Here is a 13,626-nt window from a genome sequence, read left to right as displayed (position 1 = left end):
TTGGATCTGGCATGGCTGTGGCTGTGTTGTAGACCAGCACCTGTAGCTCCAGTTCGACTCCTAGCCTGGGCACTTCCATATGCCGCGGGTGCAGCCCTAAAAAGCAAATATATATATATATATATATATATATATATATTCTTGTTGTTTATCTGAAACTCAAATTTAGTTGGCTTTTATTTATTTTTATTTTTATTTTTTGTCTTTTTAGGGCCGCACCTGTGGCATATGGAGGTGCTCAGGCTAGGAGTCTAATCGAAGCTACAGCTGCCAGCCTACACCACAGCCACAGCAATGGCAGAGCCGAGCTGCATCTGTGACCTGCACCACAGCTCATGGCAACGCCAGATCCTTAACCCACTGATCAAGGCAAGGGATTAAACCGTAATCTCATGGTTCCTAGTCGGATTCGTTTCCGCTGCGCCGAGATGGGAACTCCTTCATTGGCTCTTAATATTATCTGGCAACGATAGGTCGGAATCTTCCCACGGATTCCCCCAAACACTTGTTATGACCCTACAAGCAGACCTTCAAAATCTGGGCCCCCACGGCCTCTCTCCCTTCGTTTCAAACCACTCTGCCTCTTGCTCATTCTGCTCCATCCACAGGGGCCTTGTCACTCTCTCTGGAATTTGCCAAGCACATTCTGCCTCAGGACCTCTGCCCTTGCTGTTCCCTCTGCTTGGAAGGCTTTTCTCCCAGATTTAAGCATAACTCCTCCCTCCCTTTTTCTGATCTTGGCTCAAATATTGCCTTTACCTGAGGGGCCTTGCCTGACTGACGTACATCCCTGCCCCGCTCAGCCCTCTTTGTCCCCTTTAGGTTTCTTAGCACTCGTCGCACTTGACATAATCTGTATTCCTTCATTTCTTTGCTTAACATCTGCCTTCCTCCACTAAAATGTGAGCTCCTTGAGGGCAAAGGATTTCTCTGTTTTACCCACTGCTACATCCCCAGTGCCTATAAGAGGGTCTTGCACATGGTAGGTGCATGCTGAATGTTTGTTGAATGAATAGAGGAATAAATGACAATATCAGTAAGCCCCTGGATACAGCTATGCCTGAAGCCAATCTTATAAAAGGCGATAGGAGGATACAAACCAGTTTCTCTTAGCCTACACTTCTACGTCTGAGACAAAGTCATGGCTGGTGGATTTCTTGCTGACCACACTTTCATCCTTGCTCTGTGACTCCTTCAGGGCCCAGCGACATGCAGCGGGCAGCGACTGACGGAGTTGAGTCCGCCCGCAATAAAGGAAGAGCATGGGATTGAGGCAGCTGTGAGCAAGAGCGAGGCCCACGACCAAGGGTTCGGCCCGCAGGGCCCCAGCCAGGAGCGTGGAGTGAGGGGCAGCCATGGTGAGTACTAGCCCCAGCGCATGGTAAGGGGCCCAGCAGATAAAAAAACCCACCACCACAGCAATGCCCAGCGGCCAGCGGTGTCGGGCCGCACGGCATAGGAGGGCACCGTGGCAGCCGGCCACAATCACCAGCGGCCCCAGAAAGCCGAAAATAAACCGGATGGCAGTCACCGAGTTCTCGGCCACGGTCGAACCGCCGTAGTCCACCACGCACTCCAGCCGGCGTGGGAAGTGCTCCTGGTGAAGCCGGCGGTAGATGGCCGAGGGCACCGTGAGCAGCAAGGCCAGGGTCCAGGCTGCCCCACAGGCCACCCGCACCCTGCACGCCCGCTGAGCTGCACCCCACCAGGTGGGCCTGAGGGCCAGCAGGCAGAGGTCAGCGCTGAGACCGGCCAGGAGGAGGACGCTGGTATACATGGAGAGCAGGATGACAGAGGGCAGGGTCCGACAGCCCACTGCCCCGTACAGCCAGCGGCCCCCGTGGGCGACAGACACCGCCAGGATCGGGAGAGACAAGCAGCAGAGCAGATCCGCCATGGCCAGGTGGAGGAACCAGGTGGCACCGGCCCTCTGGCGGGCCTCCTTCCAGGTCACCCAGGCCACCATGGCATTGCCTGGCATCCCCACCAGGAAGACCGCAGCATACAGCAGGAGAGGGGCTGCGTGGAGGGGGTCGATGGAGGTGCAGGTGCCGTCAGCACAGTCCACAGGGACATCCGGAATCTCGCCGTAATCCCCGTACTCGTAGCTGAGAGACGCGTTCTCCATCCAGGCCCCAGACACCTGGACAGGAGAGAAATGGCATGAAACTTCAGGGACAAAACCTCTCTGGCCCTTGGAAGCCTAGGGTGTAGGAACCCCAGCCCATTAGCTTGCAAGCCACGGTTAGGATTGGAACTCCAGCACATCAGAAAATTGGAATTCTAGAAAATTCTACAATATTACAGCATCAGAACTCCCAGCTTATTAGCATCCTGGAATTCTAGAATCTTACACTGTAAGAACAATAGCAACCTAAACATCGTGGAATTCCAGAAGCGCCCATTGTGAACCCAACATAGTGTCTGTTGAGGACGCAGGTTTGATCCCTGGCCTCGCTCGGTGGATTAAGGATCCAGCATTGCCACCAGCGGTGATGTAGGTCGAAGATGCGGCCTAGATCTGGCATTGCTGTGGCTGTGGTGCAGGCTGGCAGCTGTAGCTCCAATTATACCCCTAGCCTGGGAACTTTCATGTGCCACAGGTGCGGCCATGAAAAAGCAAAAAAAAAAAAAAACAACTTTAAATTCTCTATCATTCATTCATTCATTCATCTGGCCCAGCTCCTGAGCACCTGCTCTGTTCCAGGCACTAAATTCACTGCAGAGGCCAAAACAGAAAAAAAAAACCTCTTTCCCAGGAGTTCCCATTGTGGCTCAGCGGGTTACAAACTCGACTAGTATCCATGAGGATGCGGGTTTGATCCCTGGCCCTGTCCAGTGGGTTAAGGATCCAGCATTGCTGTGAGCCATGGTGTCGTTCACAGACGCAGCTTGGATCTGGCATGGCTGTGGCTGTGGCTGTGGTGTAGGCTGGCAGCTGCAGCTCCATTCAACCCCTAGCCCGGGAACTTCCATATGTTGCAGGTGTGGTCCTAAAAAGCAAAAAAAAAAAAAAAAAAAGACAAAAAATCATTTAGTCCTTCATAATAACCCTCTGATTGTCATCCTTGTCTTATACCCATTTCTGCAGATGAGAAAACCGAGGCACAGAGACGTTAAGGAACTTACCGAAGCTCACTCAGCTACACAAGTAACAGAGCGAAGCTGCAAACTGTGTCAGTCCGGCTCTGGCGCTCCGGGCCCCAAAATATGATCATCCACGTCTTAGGTCCAGGAGAGCTGGAAGGCAGGACAGCCAGTGGCCCTGAGCCGACCGGGCTCTGTGACTCTGGGGAGCAGGTTCAGTTGGCTCTCGCGGCTGTCTCATCTGAGAAATGAGTCCCTGAGTCACCGAGGTGAACCTCCCTTACCAGTTTGGGGAGCACTTGAAGAGGTATTACGTGTAAAACATGTGGGGCTCAGGTAGCCAGTAGTGGGACCTGCAGGATGTCAGAGTGACCTGACCCTGTGGCTCTTTGTACCAGCCAGCTGGCCCTGCCCAGAGCACCAGCTGGAGTTGACACAACAGGAAAGGTAGAGGGGAAGTTGGGGTGCACCCCTCCCCCCTCCTCTCTGCCAAGCGGCTAAGATGCCAAGTCATTGCGTGTGTGTGCACGCGTGTGTTTGTGTTTCCAGTTTGGCTTCTACTTTCATATCATTTTCATCACTAGAATAAAACATGTGCAGGCTTTAACGATTCAAACCCTCAGAGTTCCCGCTGTGGCCCAATAAGATTGGCAGCATCTCTGGAGCAGTGGGTCATCCCCAGCCTGGCGCAATGGGTTAAGGATCCTGGGCGTAGGTCACAATTGCCGCTCAGATCTGATCCCTGGCCCAGGAACTCCATATACCTTGGCACAACCAAAAAAAAATTTTTAAAAATCAGGAGTTCCCATTGTGGCTCAGTGGAATCAAATCTAACTAGCATCCATGAGGATGCAGGTTCGATCCCTGGCCTTGTTCAGTAGGTTAAGAATCCAGCATTGCTGTGAGCTGTGGTGTAGCTTGCAGACGGGGCTCGGATCTGGCATTGCTGTGGCTGTGGTGTAGGCTGGCAGCTGTAGCTCTGATTCAGCCCCTACCCTGGGAACCTCCATATGCTGCAGGTTCAGCCCTAAAAAGACAAAAAAAAAAAAAAAAAAAAAAAAGAAAAAAGAAAAAGAAAAAGAAAAAAAAAATCAAACCCTTATCAGCTATGTGGCCTTCGGCAAGTCGGTGAACCTCTCTGCCTCAGCGTCCTCATGTGCAAATGAGAATAACATACGCACCTTGGAGGGTGTTGGTAAGAACTCATCACATAATAAGCATGAAGCACTGAGCACTGTTCCTGGTCCACCGTGAGCATCAGATTTGCCGCTGGTACCCAGATCCACACAAACTCTCTCCCCGACCCTGAGACCCCACCCTTCCCAGCTCCTCCCAGTTCAAATCGGAGTTTTCTGTGTGTAAGCAACTTAATCCGTCTATGGGATTTCCGTTTTAATACAGTAACAGGAATGGGAACATTCAACACGCCCTGTGTCACCGCTTACTCCTTTCCGCGTAAGGGGTCTTAGGTCTGTTTCCCCCTCTGGACCCAGTGGCTCCTTTCTTCACAATAATTGCAAAATTAGTGCACTGGCTGGGTGCATCAGGCTTATCAACCAGCCTCCACCTAAATGACTTTTGATGATCACCACAGGTCGCATTATTATTTTCTACTAAAAAATTAGTTTATAGGGAGTTCCCGTCATGGCTCAGTGGTTAGCGAATCCCACTAGGAACCATGAGGTTGTGGGTTCCATCCTTGGCCTCGCTCAGTGGGTTAAGAATCTGGCATTGCCATGAGCTGTGGTGTAGGTCGAAGATGCAGCTCGGATCCCGAATTGCTGTGGCTGTGGTGTAGGCTGGGGGTTACAGCTCCGATTGAACCCCTAGCCTGGGAACCTCCATATGCCCTGGGTGCAGCCCTAGAAAAAGACCAAAAAAAAAAAATTTATATCTATAGCTACAACATAATCATCATTATTATTATTTTATAAGAATTCAAGTAATAGATGACTTTAACGAGTGCCCCGTATGTACCAGGCATATCCCTTAGAACAACACTGTGAGGTAATTACAATCATTACAGCCCTTTTTTCCCCTGCTTTGGGCTCTGCTCTGTCCCCAGTACCTGCAGTAGCTTGTGGCACTCAGCAGGTGCTTAGCTGATACGTATTCATTCGGTGAGTGAAGGATGAAGAGGGGAGTTCCTGTTGTAGCTCAGCAGAGTAAGAAGCTGACTACTATCCATGAGGATGCGGGATCCCCAGCCTCCATCAATGAGTTAAGAATCGGCGTTGCTGTGAGCTGGTCACAGGGGCTGCTGTGGTGCAGGTCGGCAGCTGCAGCTCTGATTCAACCCTTAGCCTGGGAACTTCCATACGCCACAAGCATGGTCTTAAAAAGAAGAATCTGGAAAAGAATATGTGTTTGGGTGTGTAACAGAATCACTTTGCTGTACCCGCGAAAGCAATATAATTATAAATTAATTATGCTTCAAAAGAAAGGAAGGAAGGAAAAGTTTTGCCTCCGATGGGAGAAGCTGAAAAAATACCACTTAATTTTTTTCTTTACCCCAGTGTGTAATGATCTATGTATTAACAAGAACATGTATTCATGAAATACTATCTTGTAAGAAAAATATGTAACTACACTTCTAATATTATATATTTGTCCTTTCCAGGGCTGCATCCCTGGCACATGGAGGTTCCCAGGCTAGGGGTCGAATCGGAGCCACAGCTGCCAGCCTACACCACAGCCACAGCCACGCGGGACCCGAACCTCGCCTGAGACTGACACCACAGCTCAGAGCGACACTGGATCCTTAATCCACTGAGTGAGGGATCAAACCTGCAACCTCATGAATACGAGTCAGATTCATTTCCGCTGAGCCACGAGGGGAACTCCTCTAATATTTTAAAAACAATGCCTTAGGTTTAGAGCCTGACAGTCAACACCAAAGACACTGTTGGATCTAGAGAGTCTCCTGCTAAGGGATGTGAGTGGGACAGAGAAAGACAAATAACAGATGCTATCACTTCTATATGGAAGCTAATTTGGAAAATCATTCCAATGATCTTAGGTACAAAACAGAAACAGACTCACAGATTTTGAAAACAAACTTCCAGTTACCAAAGGGGAGATGGAAGGAGGGATCAATGAGGAATTGGGGATTAAGATACCCTCATATATACGTATGCAAAGTAGATGAGCAACAAGGACAGAGCACAAAGCCATCTACTCAATATTCTGTAATAACCTACATGGGAAAAGAATTTGGGAAAGAATGAATATGTATCACATACACACACACACACACACACACACACACACACACACACACGCACGCACACACACGCACACACACACACACACAAAACTAATTCACTTTGCTGGACACCTGAAACTAATACAACATTGTAAAGCAATAAAATTTTTTCTTTGGTCTTTTTTTTAGGGCTGCACCCATGGCATATGAAGGTTCCCAGGCTAGGGGTCAAATCGGAGCCACAGCTGCCAGCCTACACCACAGCCACAGCAACGCCAGATCTGAGCCACGTCTGCGACCTACACCACAGCTCACAGCAATGCCAGATCCTTAACCCACTGAGTGAGGCCAGGGGTCCAACCCACAACCTTATGGTTCCTAGTCGGATTCGTTTCTGATGCGTCATGACAGGAACTCCTATAGTCCAATAAAAATTTGAAAAGGACTTCCTGTTGTGGCTTAGTGGGTTATGAACCTGACTAGTATCCATGAGGACGAGGGTTTGATCCCTGGCCTTGCTCAGTGGGTTCAGGATCCGACATTGCTGTGAGCTGTGGTGTAGGCCGGTGGCTACAGCTCTGATTCGACCCCTAGCCTGGGAACCTTCATATGCCACTGGTGCGACCCTAAAAAGACCAAAAAAAAAAAAAAAAAGCACGCACCAGAATGTTCAGAGCAGCCCACGATGGGAAATCACGGACCTACCCACGCAGAATGAATACACATGTCGCAGAATAGTCTGTAACGATGAGAATGAAACCAACCACCCTGGATTACAGGATGTGCTTCCTAAATACAATGCTGAGGGGACAGAGGCACACACAGCACAAGGCACTGACTGATCCCTTTCCTAGGAAGTTCAGAAGTGAGGAAAAGAATTCTACAGGGGGTAGGGAGTTGGGGGGGAACCAGAGGGGGCTCTGGGGCTGGGAATTCAGATGTGGATTCCAACACGATGGTGATAAGATTCCACGACCTGAAGCACCCGCTGTGGCGCAGTGGGATCAGGGTCAGCGGCATCTTGAGTGCCAGGACGAGGGTTCCAGCCCCAGCCCCACAGAGTGGGTGAAGGATCCCATGTTGCCACAGCTGTGGCTTAGGTCAAAACTGCGGCTCGGATCGGATCCCTGGCCCGGGAGCTCCATGTGCCTCGGGGCAGCCCAAAATGGGGAAGAAAGAAAAGAAAAAGAAAAAAAAAAAAAAAGATGCCACCCCTCAAATTCTAGTTCAGATTCCCAGATTCTGAAACTAATGAGTCTAAAAGGCCAGGCTTGGGAAATGCGCCCTCCCCCACTGCCACCAGCCTTCCCTCCCTCCTTCCCTCCATCCTTACCATCTCTTGTGAGAGGGTCCCCACTTGGGCCAAACTGCTGCTTGGAGCACGATCCAGGCTCATGGCCAGGTCCCGGGAGGTCTGAGGTCTCTCCCCCGCGTCTGGCAGCTGGTAGAGTCCTGCAAGCTGATCGTGTCCACCAGGGCTGCTAGGGGACCCTACCACGCACTGCCACCTCACAGTCTCCAGCCGATCCCCACCCCCAGGGAGAAAAACAGGAATGGCCTTTTCCTCTTCCTGAATGTTTGTCCTGGAATCCTCCCATGACTCACACATCCCAAAATTACTGGGCAGCAGGCAAGGTCTGAGAGGGCTCTGGGGGGTGGAGAGCTGACCTAGTGTCCCCAGCACCAATCTCAGGGTCACCGGCTTCCTCGAAGCCAGACCTAGTCTGACTTTGGAGATCTAGGGGGGAGGTCTTGGAGGCCCTGACCTTGCAGAGCCTCAAAGGTCGGTCTCACCAAACCCCCCAAAGCCCGCTCCTTCCCCACCCCAGACTCTAGCTGTGTGCCCCTCCTTCTGCCCTCTTCAGAGCCTTGGGGACAGATAAATATTCCTCCTGCCTCCCAAGCTCTGAGAGAGACAGTGCAGGATCATAGCCTCCACCACAAGGCCAAGGCCACCCAGGGCAGGGCTTGAGGCTTCAGAGGCAGACAAAACACAAACCCATCCCATCCCCTCTGGAGGCCTCTGTTTTATCTCTTTTTTCTTTCTTTTTTTTTTTTCCCCTGGTTGCCCTGAGATATAAGGAGTTCCCAGACTAGGGATCAGATCTGATCCACCTACAGCAATGGCCCTTAACCCACTGTGCCAGGCAGGGCGGGCAGTAGGATTGCACTGCCTCCCAGGACTCCAGAGACCACCAATGGGAACTCCCAGTTTCCCTCTTTAAAATGGGAAGATGTAGGGAGTTCCCACGATGGCTCAGCGGGTTAAGAACCTGACTAGGATCCATGAGGACTTGGGTTCAATCCCTGGCCCCCCTCAGTGGGTTAAGGATCCAGCGTTGCTGTGAGCTGTGGTGTAGGTCACAGGTCACAGATGCGGCTCGGATCCAGCCTTGCAGGTCGGAAACTTCAGCTCTGGAATAGGCCCCTAGCCTGGGAACCTCCATATGCCATGGGTGTTGCCCTAAAAAGACAAAAAAACAAACAAACAAACCAAAACACCAAAGAACAAATAAAATGGGAAGATGTGGCGTAGGGGTTCCTAATCTCCCTCCCAGCATAGTGCAGAGGCTGAGAACACAGATTTGAGAGCCAGAGTGAGAAGATACATATTCCAGCTGCCCCTTGACAAGTTTCCCGGCCTCAACCCTCCTGAGCCTCAACTTCCTTACCTGTGAATGTTCCAACTAAGGGCATGAGATGGGTGAAGAGATTTAAAATCCACACAAGTCCGCTGGTGGTGCAGTAGGTTAAGCATCCAGCCGTTGTTACTGCTGTGGTGCAGGATCGATCCCTGGCCGGGGAACTTCCACATACTGGCGGGGGTGGGGGGGGCAGCCAAAAAAAAAAAAAAAAAAGATTAAAAAGAATAGTAATCAGAGTTCCTGTCGTAGCTCAGTGGTTAACAAACCCAACTAACATCCATGAGGACGGGGGTTCAATCCCTGGCCTCGTTCAGTGGGTTAAGGATCCACCGTAGCTCTAATTGGACCCCTAGCCTGGGAACCTCCACATGCCATGGGTTCGGCCCTAAAAAGCAAAAAGACAAAATAATAATAATAATCATTATAAAATACACACAACAGTGCCTGGCACACAGGATACGCTATGTCCATGTTTATGAAATTAACAATAACAAAAAGCATTGCATCATCAATTCCTAAAGTTTACATTTTAGGAAAACAGGCTTAGCAAGAGGAAGTGGCCCTTATTCCAACTTTGGAGCCCTTTAATTCAGCGGTTTTTGGTGTTTGTGCTTCTCTGTCTGGTGTTTGGTGTCTGCTTTAAGAGGTTGATGGGATATATTTTTCTTTTTTTTTTTTTTGTCTTTTTGTTGTTGTTGTTGCTATTTCTTGGGCCGCTCCCGCGGCATATGGAGGTTCCCAGCCTAGGGGTCCAATTGGAGCTGTAGCCACCGGTCTACGCCAGAGCCACAGCAACGTGGGATCCGAGCCGTGTCTGCAACCTACACCACAGCTCACGGCAACGCCGGATCGTTAACCCACTGAGCAAGGGCAGGGACCAAACCCGCAACCTCATGGTTCCTAGTCGGATTCGTTAACCACTGCGCCACGACGGGAACTCTGATGGGATATATTTTTCATTGCTGTTGTTTGGAGAATAAACTTGTGTTGGTAAAGGAAGTTGTTTCTGTGCAAGAGCTGGGGTGTCCTTTGGGCAACCCTGACTTGGCTGAGCCTGGCCACAGCACCCTGCAGAGGCAAACGTCCCCTCGGCACCCCGCCCCATCACATCCTGGGGTTGAGGCCGGGGGTGGACACCCTTCATCCCCCCAGATCAAGAGAAACAGCCCTGGTCAGAAAGAGAAACTAGCATGAGAGAAGCCAACAATGGTTCTCCGTCTTTTATCAGCTCAAACTTTTTCTGATCTTGAGTTTACGGGGCTTTGTTTCTCAAATCACTTGATCTTAAAGTCCTGAGCCACTGAGTCTTGGGTGTACATTTCTCCAATTCTGGGAAGCTAAGGTTTTCTGGTGTCTCTGGAGCTGGGAGTACTTACCTGGGGATCTGGGAGCTGCTATGAACGGGAATAGGAACACAGCTGTTATAAAAAAATGGGGGGCCAGAGTTCCCCTGTAGCTCATGCCTGTTACATGTGTAAAATATAAAGCACAACAAATAAGCATCTGCAAAACCATCATCCATCTTAGAATCTTTGAATATCAATATCAAGAGTCAGTCAGCTTTTTTGGTGACAACAGAAAGTGAGTATTTTGCTGGTGAAGAGGTCACTTATGCCCCCTCAGTAGAATGAAAGCAGCCACAGCCTGCATGGCATGGCTGTGTTCCAATAAAACTTTATTTGCAAAAAACAAGCAATGGCCACAGACAGAATGGCACGGCTGTGTTCCAATAAAACTTTATCCACAAAAAGCAAGCAGTGGGCCACATCTGGCCCACAGGTGGGAGTTTGCTGATATCTGATCTGGGTCAGGCTCTGAAGGCTAAATGGTTGGACTCACAGACTCCCTCAGAACGCTGGATTCATGGGATCTTTGACCCGAGGGATCTCACAAGGTTAGTCACAGACGATTTGAATCAGAGGATTCTAGAATGTTAGAAGTATAAGCACCAACTGTGAGAGGTTAAAATTTTATGGATGATCTGAAGGTTAGTCAAGGAATTCTAGCCTGAGCTGTCTGATACGGGAGCCACTGGCCACCTGAGGCTACTGAGCAGGAGGCTACAGGAATGAGGTGGATCTGAGATGTGAGCTGCTGTGAGTGGAAAATACACACCAGAGGTTTTTTTCATGTGAAATCTCTCCATAACATTTTATACTGATCACTTATTGCAATAATAACCCCTGAAACAGATTTGGTTCCATAAGATCTAGTACCCAAATTCATGTCACCTGATTCTTTTTGTCTCTCTTTGCTCGTCTCTTGTTCGGGTGCTAAAAAATGAGGACACACGAATTGCATTCCTATCAAGGCACATGGGTCTGGAGTGACACCACCCTCCCGGAGCGTCAGGATGGGGGCGCCTGAGAAAGTCACATGGCGCAGCTGAAGGGGGAAGCTCAGCCCCCAGACTTGGAAGGAGCCACATCTGAGCAACAGGTGGGTAAGTGACAGGGGACTGACTTGAGGGGTGGGGGTCGGAGCCCAGCAATCTCTGCCAACCCCATCACCCACTTCCCTTCTCCACCACTTCCTCTTCGGAACTCGTTGACTCAGCAGATTCCCCAGACCCCAGATTTGGCAATCGCCTAGCCCTTCAGCCCACTTCCCTCCTAGGCAACACTCATCAACACCAGGCGGAAGCTGCCTTGGAGAAGCCACCTGGATGCCCCACCTCAGCCTTCAAGTGTTTCTAGAAGATTGTTATGGGGCCCAGCTTCTAGGAAGCATCTCCTTTCCACATATGAGTGAGAGAAAGACGCCCTCACTCCTTACAGCCCACTCCCCAAACCAGGAAAGCCAGAGGATGGCCAGGAATGGAGATACGATGGCATCAGGGTGGGAAGGCAGAAGAGGAAATCAGGGATGACTTCCTGGAGGAGGCCACACCCTGAAGAGAGACAGCTGTGAAGGTATTAGATGAAACCACAAAAGTGAGAAGGCCAGAGAAAACCATGACTCACAAAGATGCACGTACTCCGATGTTCATTGCAGCACTACTTTCGATAGCCAAGACGGGAACAACGAAATGTCCATCAACAGAGGAGTGGATCGAGAAGATGTGGTACCTATACACAATGGAATATTACTCGGCCATTAAAAGGAAAGGAATACCAGCATTTTTAGCAACATGGATGGATCTAGAAATGATCACGTTAAGTGAAGTCAGCCACACGATGAGACACCAACATCAAATGCTTTCACTGACATGTGGAATCTGAAAAAAGGACAGACTGAGCTTCTTTGCAGAACAGATACTGACTCACAGACTTTGAAAAACTTATGGTTTCCAAAGGAGACAGGGTGGGGGGTGGGGGGATGCACTGAGGGTTTGGGATGGAAATGCGATAAAATTGGGTTGTGATGATCGTTGTACAACTATACATGTAAGAAATTCACTGAGTAATTTTAAAAAAGTGAGAAGCCATGTTTAAGAGAGCACTCTAGGGAGTTGCCATCATGGCTCAGTGGTTAATGAATCTGACTGGGAACCATGAGGTTGTAGGTTCGATTCCCGGCCTCACTCCATGGGTTAAGGATCCGGTGTTGCCGTGAGCTGTGATGTGGGTCTCGGATGCGGCTCGGATCCCGAGTTGCTGTGATTCTGGCTTAGGCTGGTGGCTACAGCTCCGATTAGACCCCTAGCCTGGGAACCTCCATATGTCGTGGGTGTGGCCCTAGAAAAGACAAAAAAAAGAAAAGAGGGAGCACTCTAGAAAGCCAACAATTAAGGCTGAGGGAAGAAACTCTGCAGAGGAGATGAGGAAGGATCATGCCGAGGGACCAGCTAGTCTGGAGCGAGCCAGGGAAGAGAGCAGCGGGAGAGATTTTGGCTGTCAAGGCAGAAGGGACGGCCAGGATCACAGCAGTCTTTACTGGAGGTGCCAGGTACCTTCGCCGCACCTCCCCCACCCCCCGCTGACCTGAAGGTAGCTGGGGCTCAGGTTTTCCCCAAAAAACCTTGCTGCCAGAGGGTCTGAACGGTACCAACATTTACTATCAAAAACCACACACAGGAGTTCCCACTGTGGCACCACCGGTTCCACAGAATCTTAGTATTGCTAGGATGCGTGTGTGATCCCGTGCCCGGCACAGTGGGTTAAGGATCCCGTGTTGCCACAGCTGCAGCTCAGATCTGATCTCTGGCCCTGGGAACTCCATATGCTGCAGGGCAGCAAAAAAAAAAAAAAGAAAAAGAAAACTGAAAACAAAACAAAAAACACACAGCCTATTCTGGAAGCCCAGCAGAGCACCTGCCAACTAGGTACTCGGATCACATCTTTAAATAAAAAGTGTCCCCAAGGCAGATGCAACAATACTGTAGTAGCAAGATTCAGGTATGGTTTCCCATTAGAATCAGCCCAGCTCCCCCAACCAAAGGCTGGTCCTTGGACTCAGCCTGCTCTTGCGAAGAGGGAGAGGGAATCCATACCTACTCAGTCCTCCTATTCAGGGGCCACCAGCTCCAGAAGGCTCCTGGGCACTTGAAATGCACTGGCTGGACTGCGTGGGTGGGAACGGAGCTGCCCCGTGAGGGTAACACACATGCAGGATTTGGAGGACTTAGCATCAAAGGGAAAAAAAAAGAAATGTGAAATGTAGCAGCCACTATGGAGAACAGCATGGAGGTTCCTTAAAATAGAGTTACCATATAATCCCACAAACCCGCTCCTGGGCATCTTTCCTCGA

The 13,626-nt window shown here is 50.1% G+C and overlaps 1 protein-coding gene across 3 annotated transcripts; it reads right to left on the bottom strand.

Moving 5' to 3' along the window:
• On the bottom strand, positions 1,050-8,561 carry C5AR2 (complement component 5a receptor 2). Of its 3 annotated transcripts, none has more exons than XM_013998536.2 (3): positions 7,626-8,560; positions 3,130-3,328; positions 1,050-2,143 (listed from the first exon to the last, which is right to left on the bottom strand). In XM_013998536.2, exon 3 carries the CDS (start codon positions 2,126-2,128, stop codon positions 1,115-1,117), a length of 1,014 nt encoding a protein of 337 aa, XP_013853990.1. In that variant the 5' UTR covers positions 2,129-2,143; positions 3,130-3,328; positions 7,626-8,560; the 3' UTR covers positions 1,050-1,114. The 3 variants fall into 3 exon arrangements, with proteins under 3 accessions (XP_013853990.1, XP_005664690.1, XP_003127293.3); XM_005664633.3 differs by having other exon boundaries at positions 3,130-3,240; XM_003127245.4 differs by lacking the exon at positions 3,130-3,328 and having other exon boundaries at positions 7,626-8,561.

This window comes from Sus scrofa, chromosome 6, assembly GCF_000003025.6.
Source record: "Sus scrofa isolate TJ Tabasco breed Duroc chromosome 6, Sscrofa11.1, whole genome shotgun sequence".
NCBI lineage: Eukaryota > Metazoa > Chordata > Mammalia > Artiodactyla > Suidae > Sus > Sus scrofa.
Note: the sequence above shows the minus strand (reverse complement) of the source record. Positions and strands in the feature narration are given on the sequence as shown.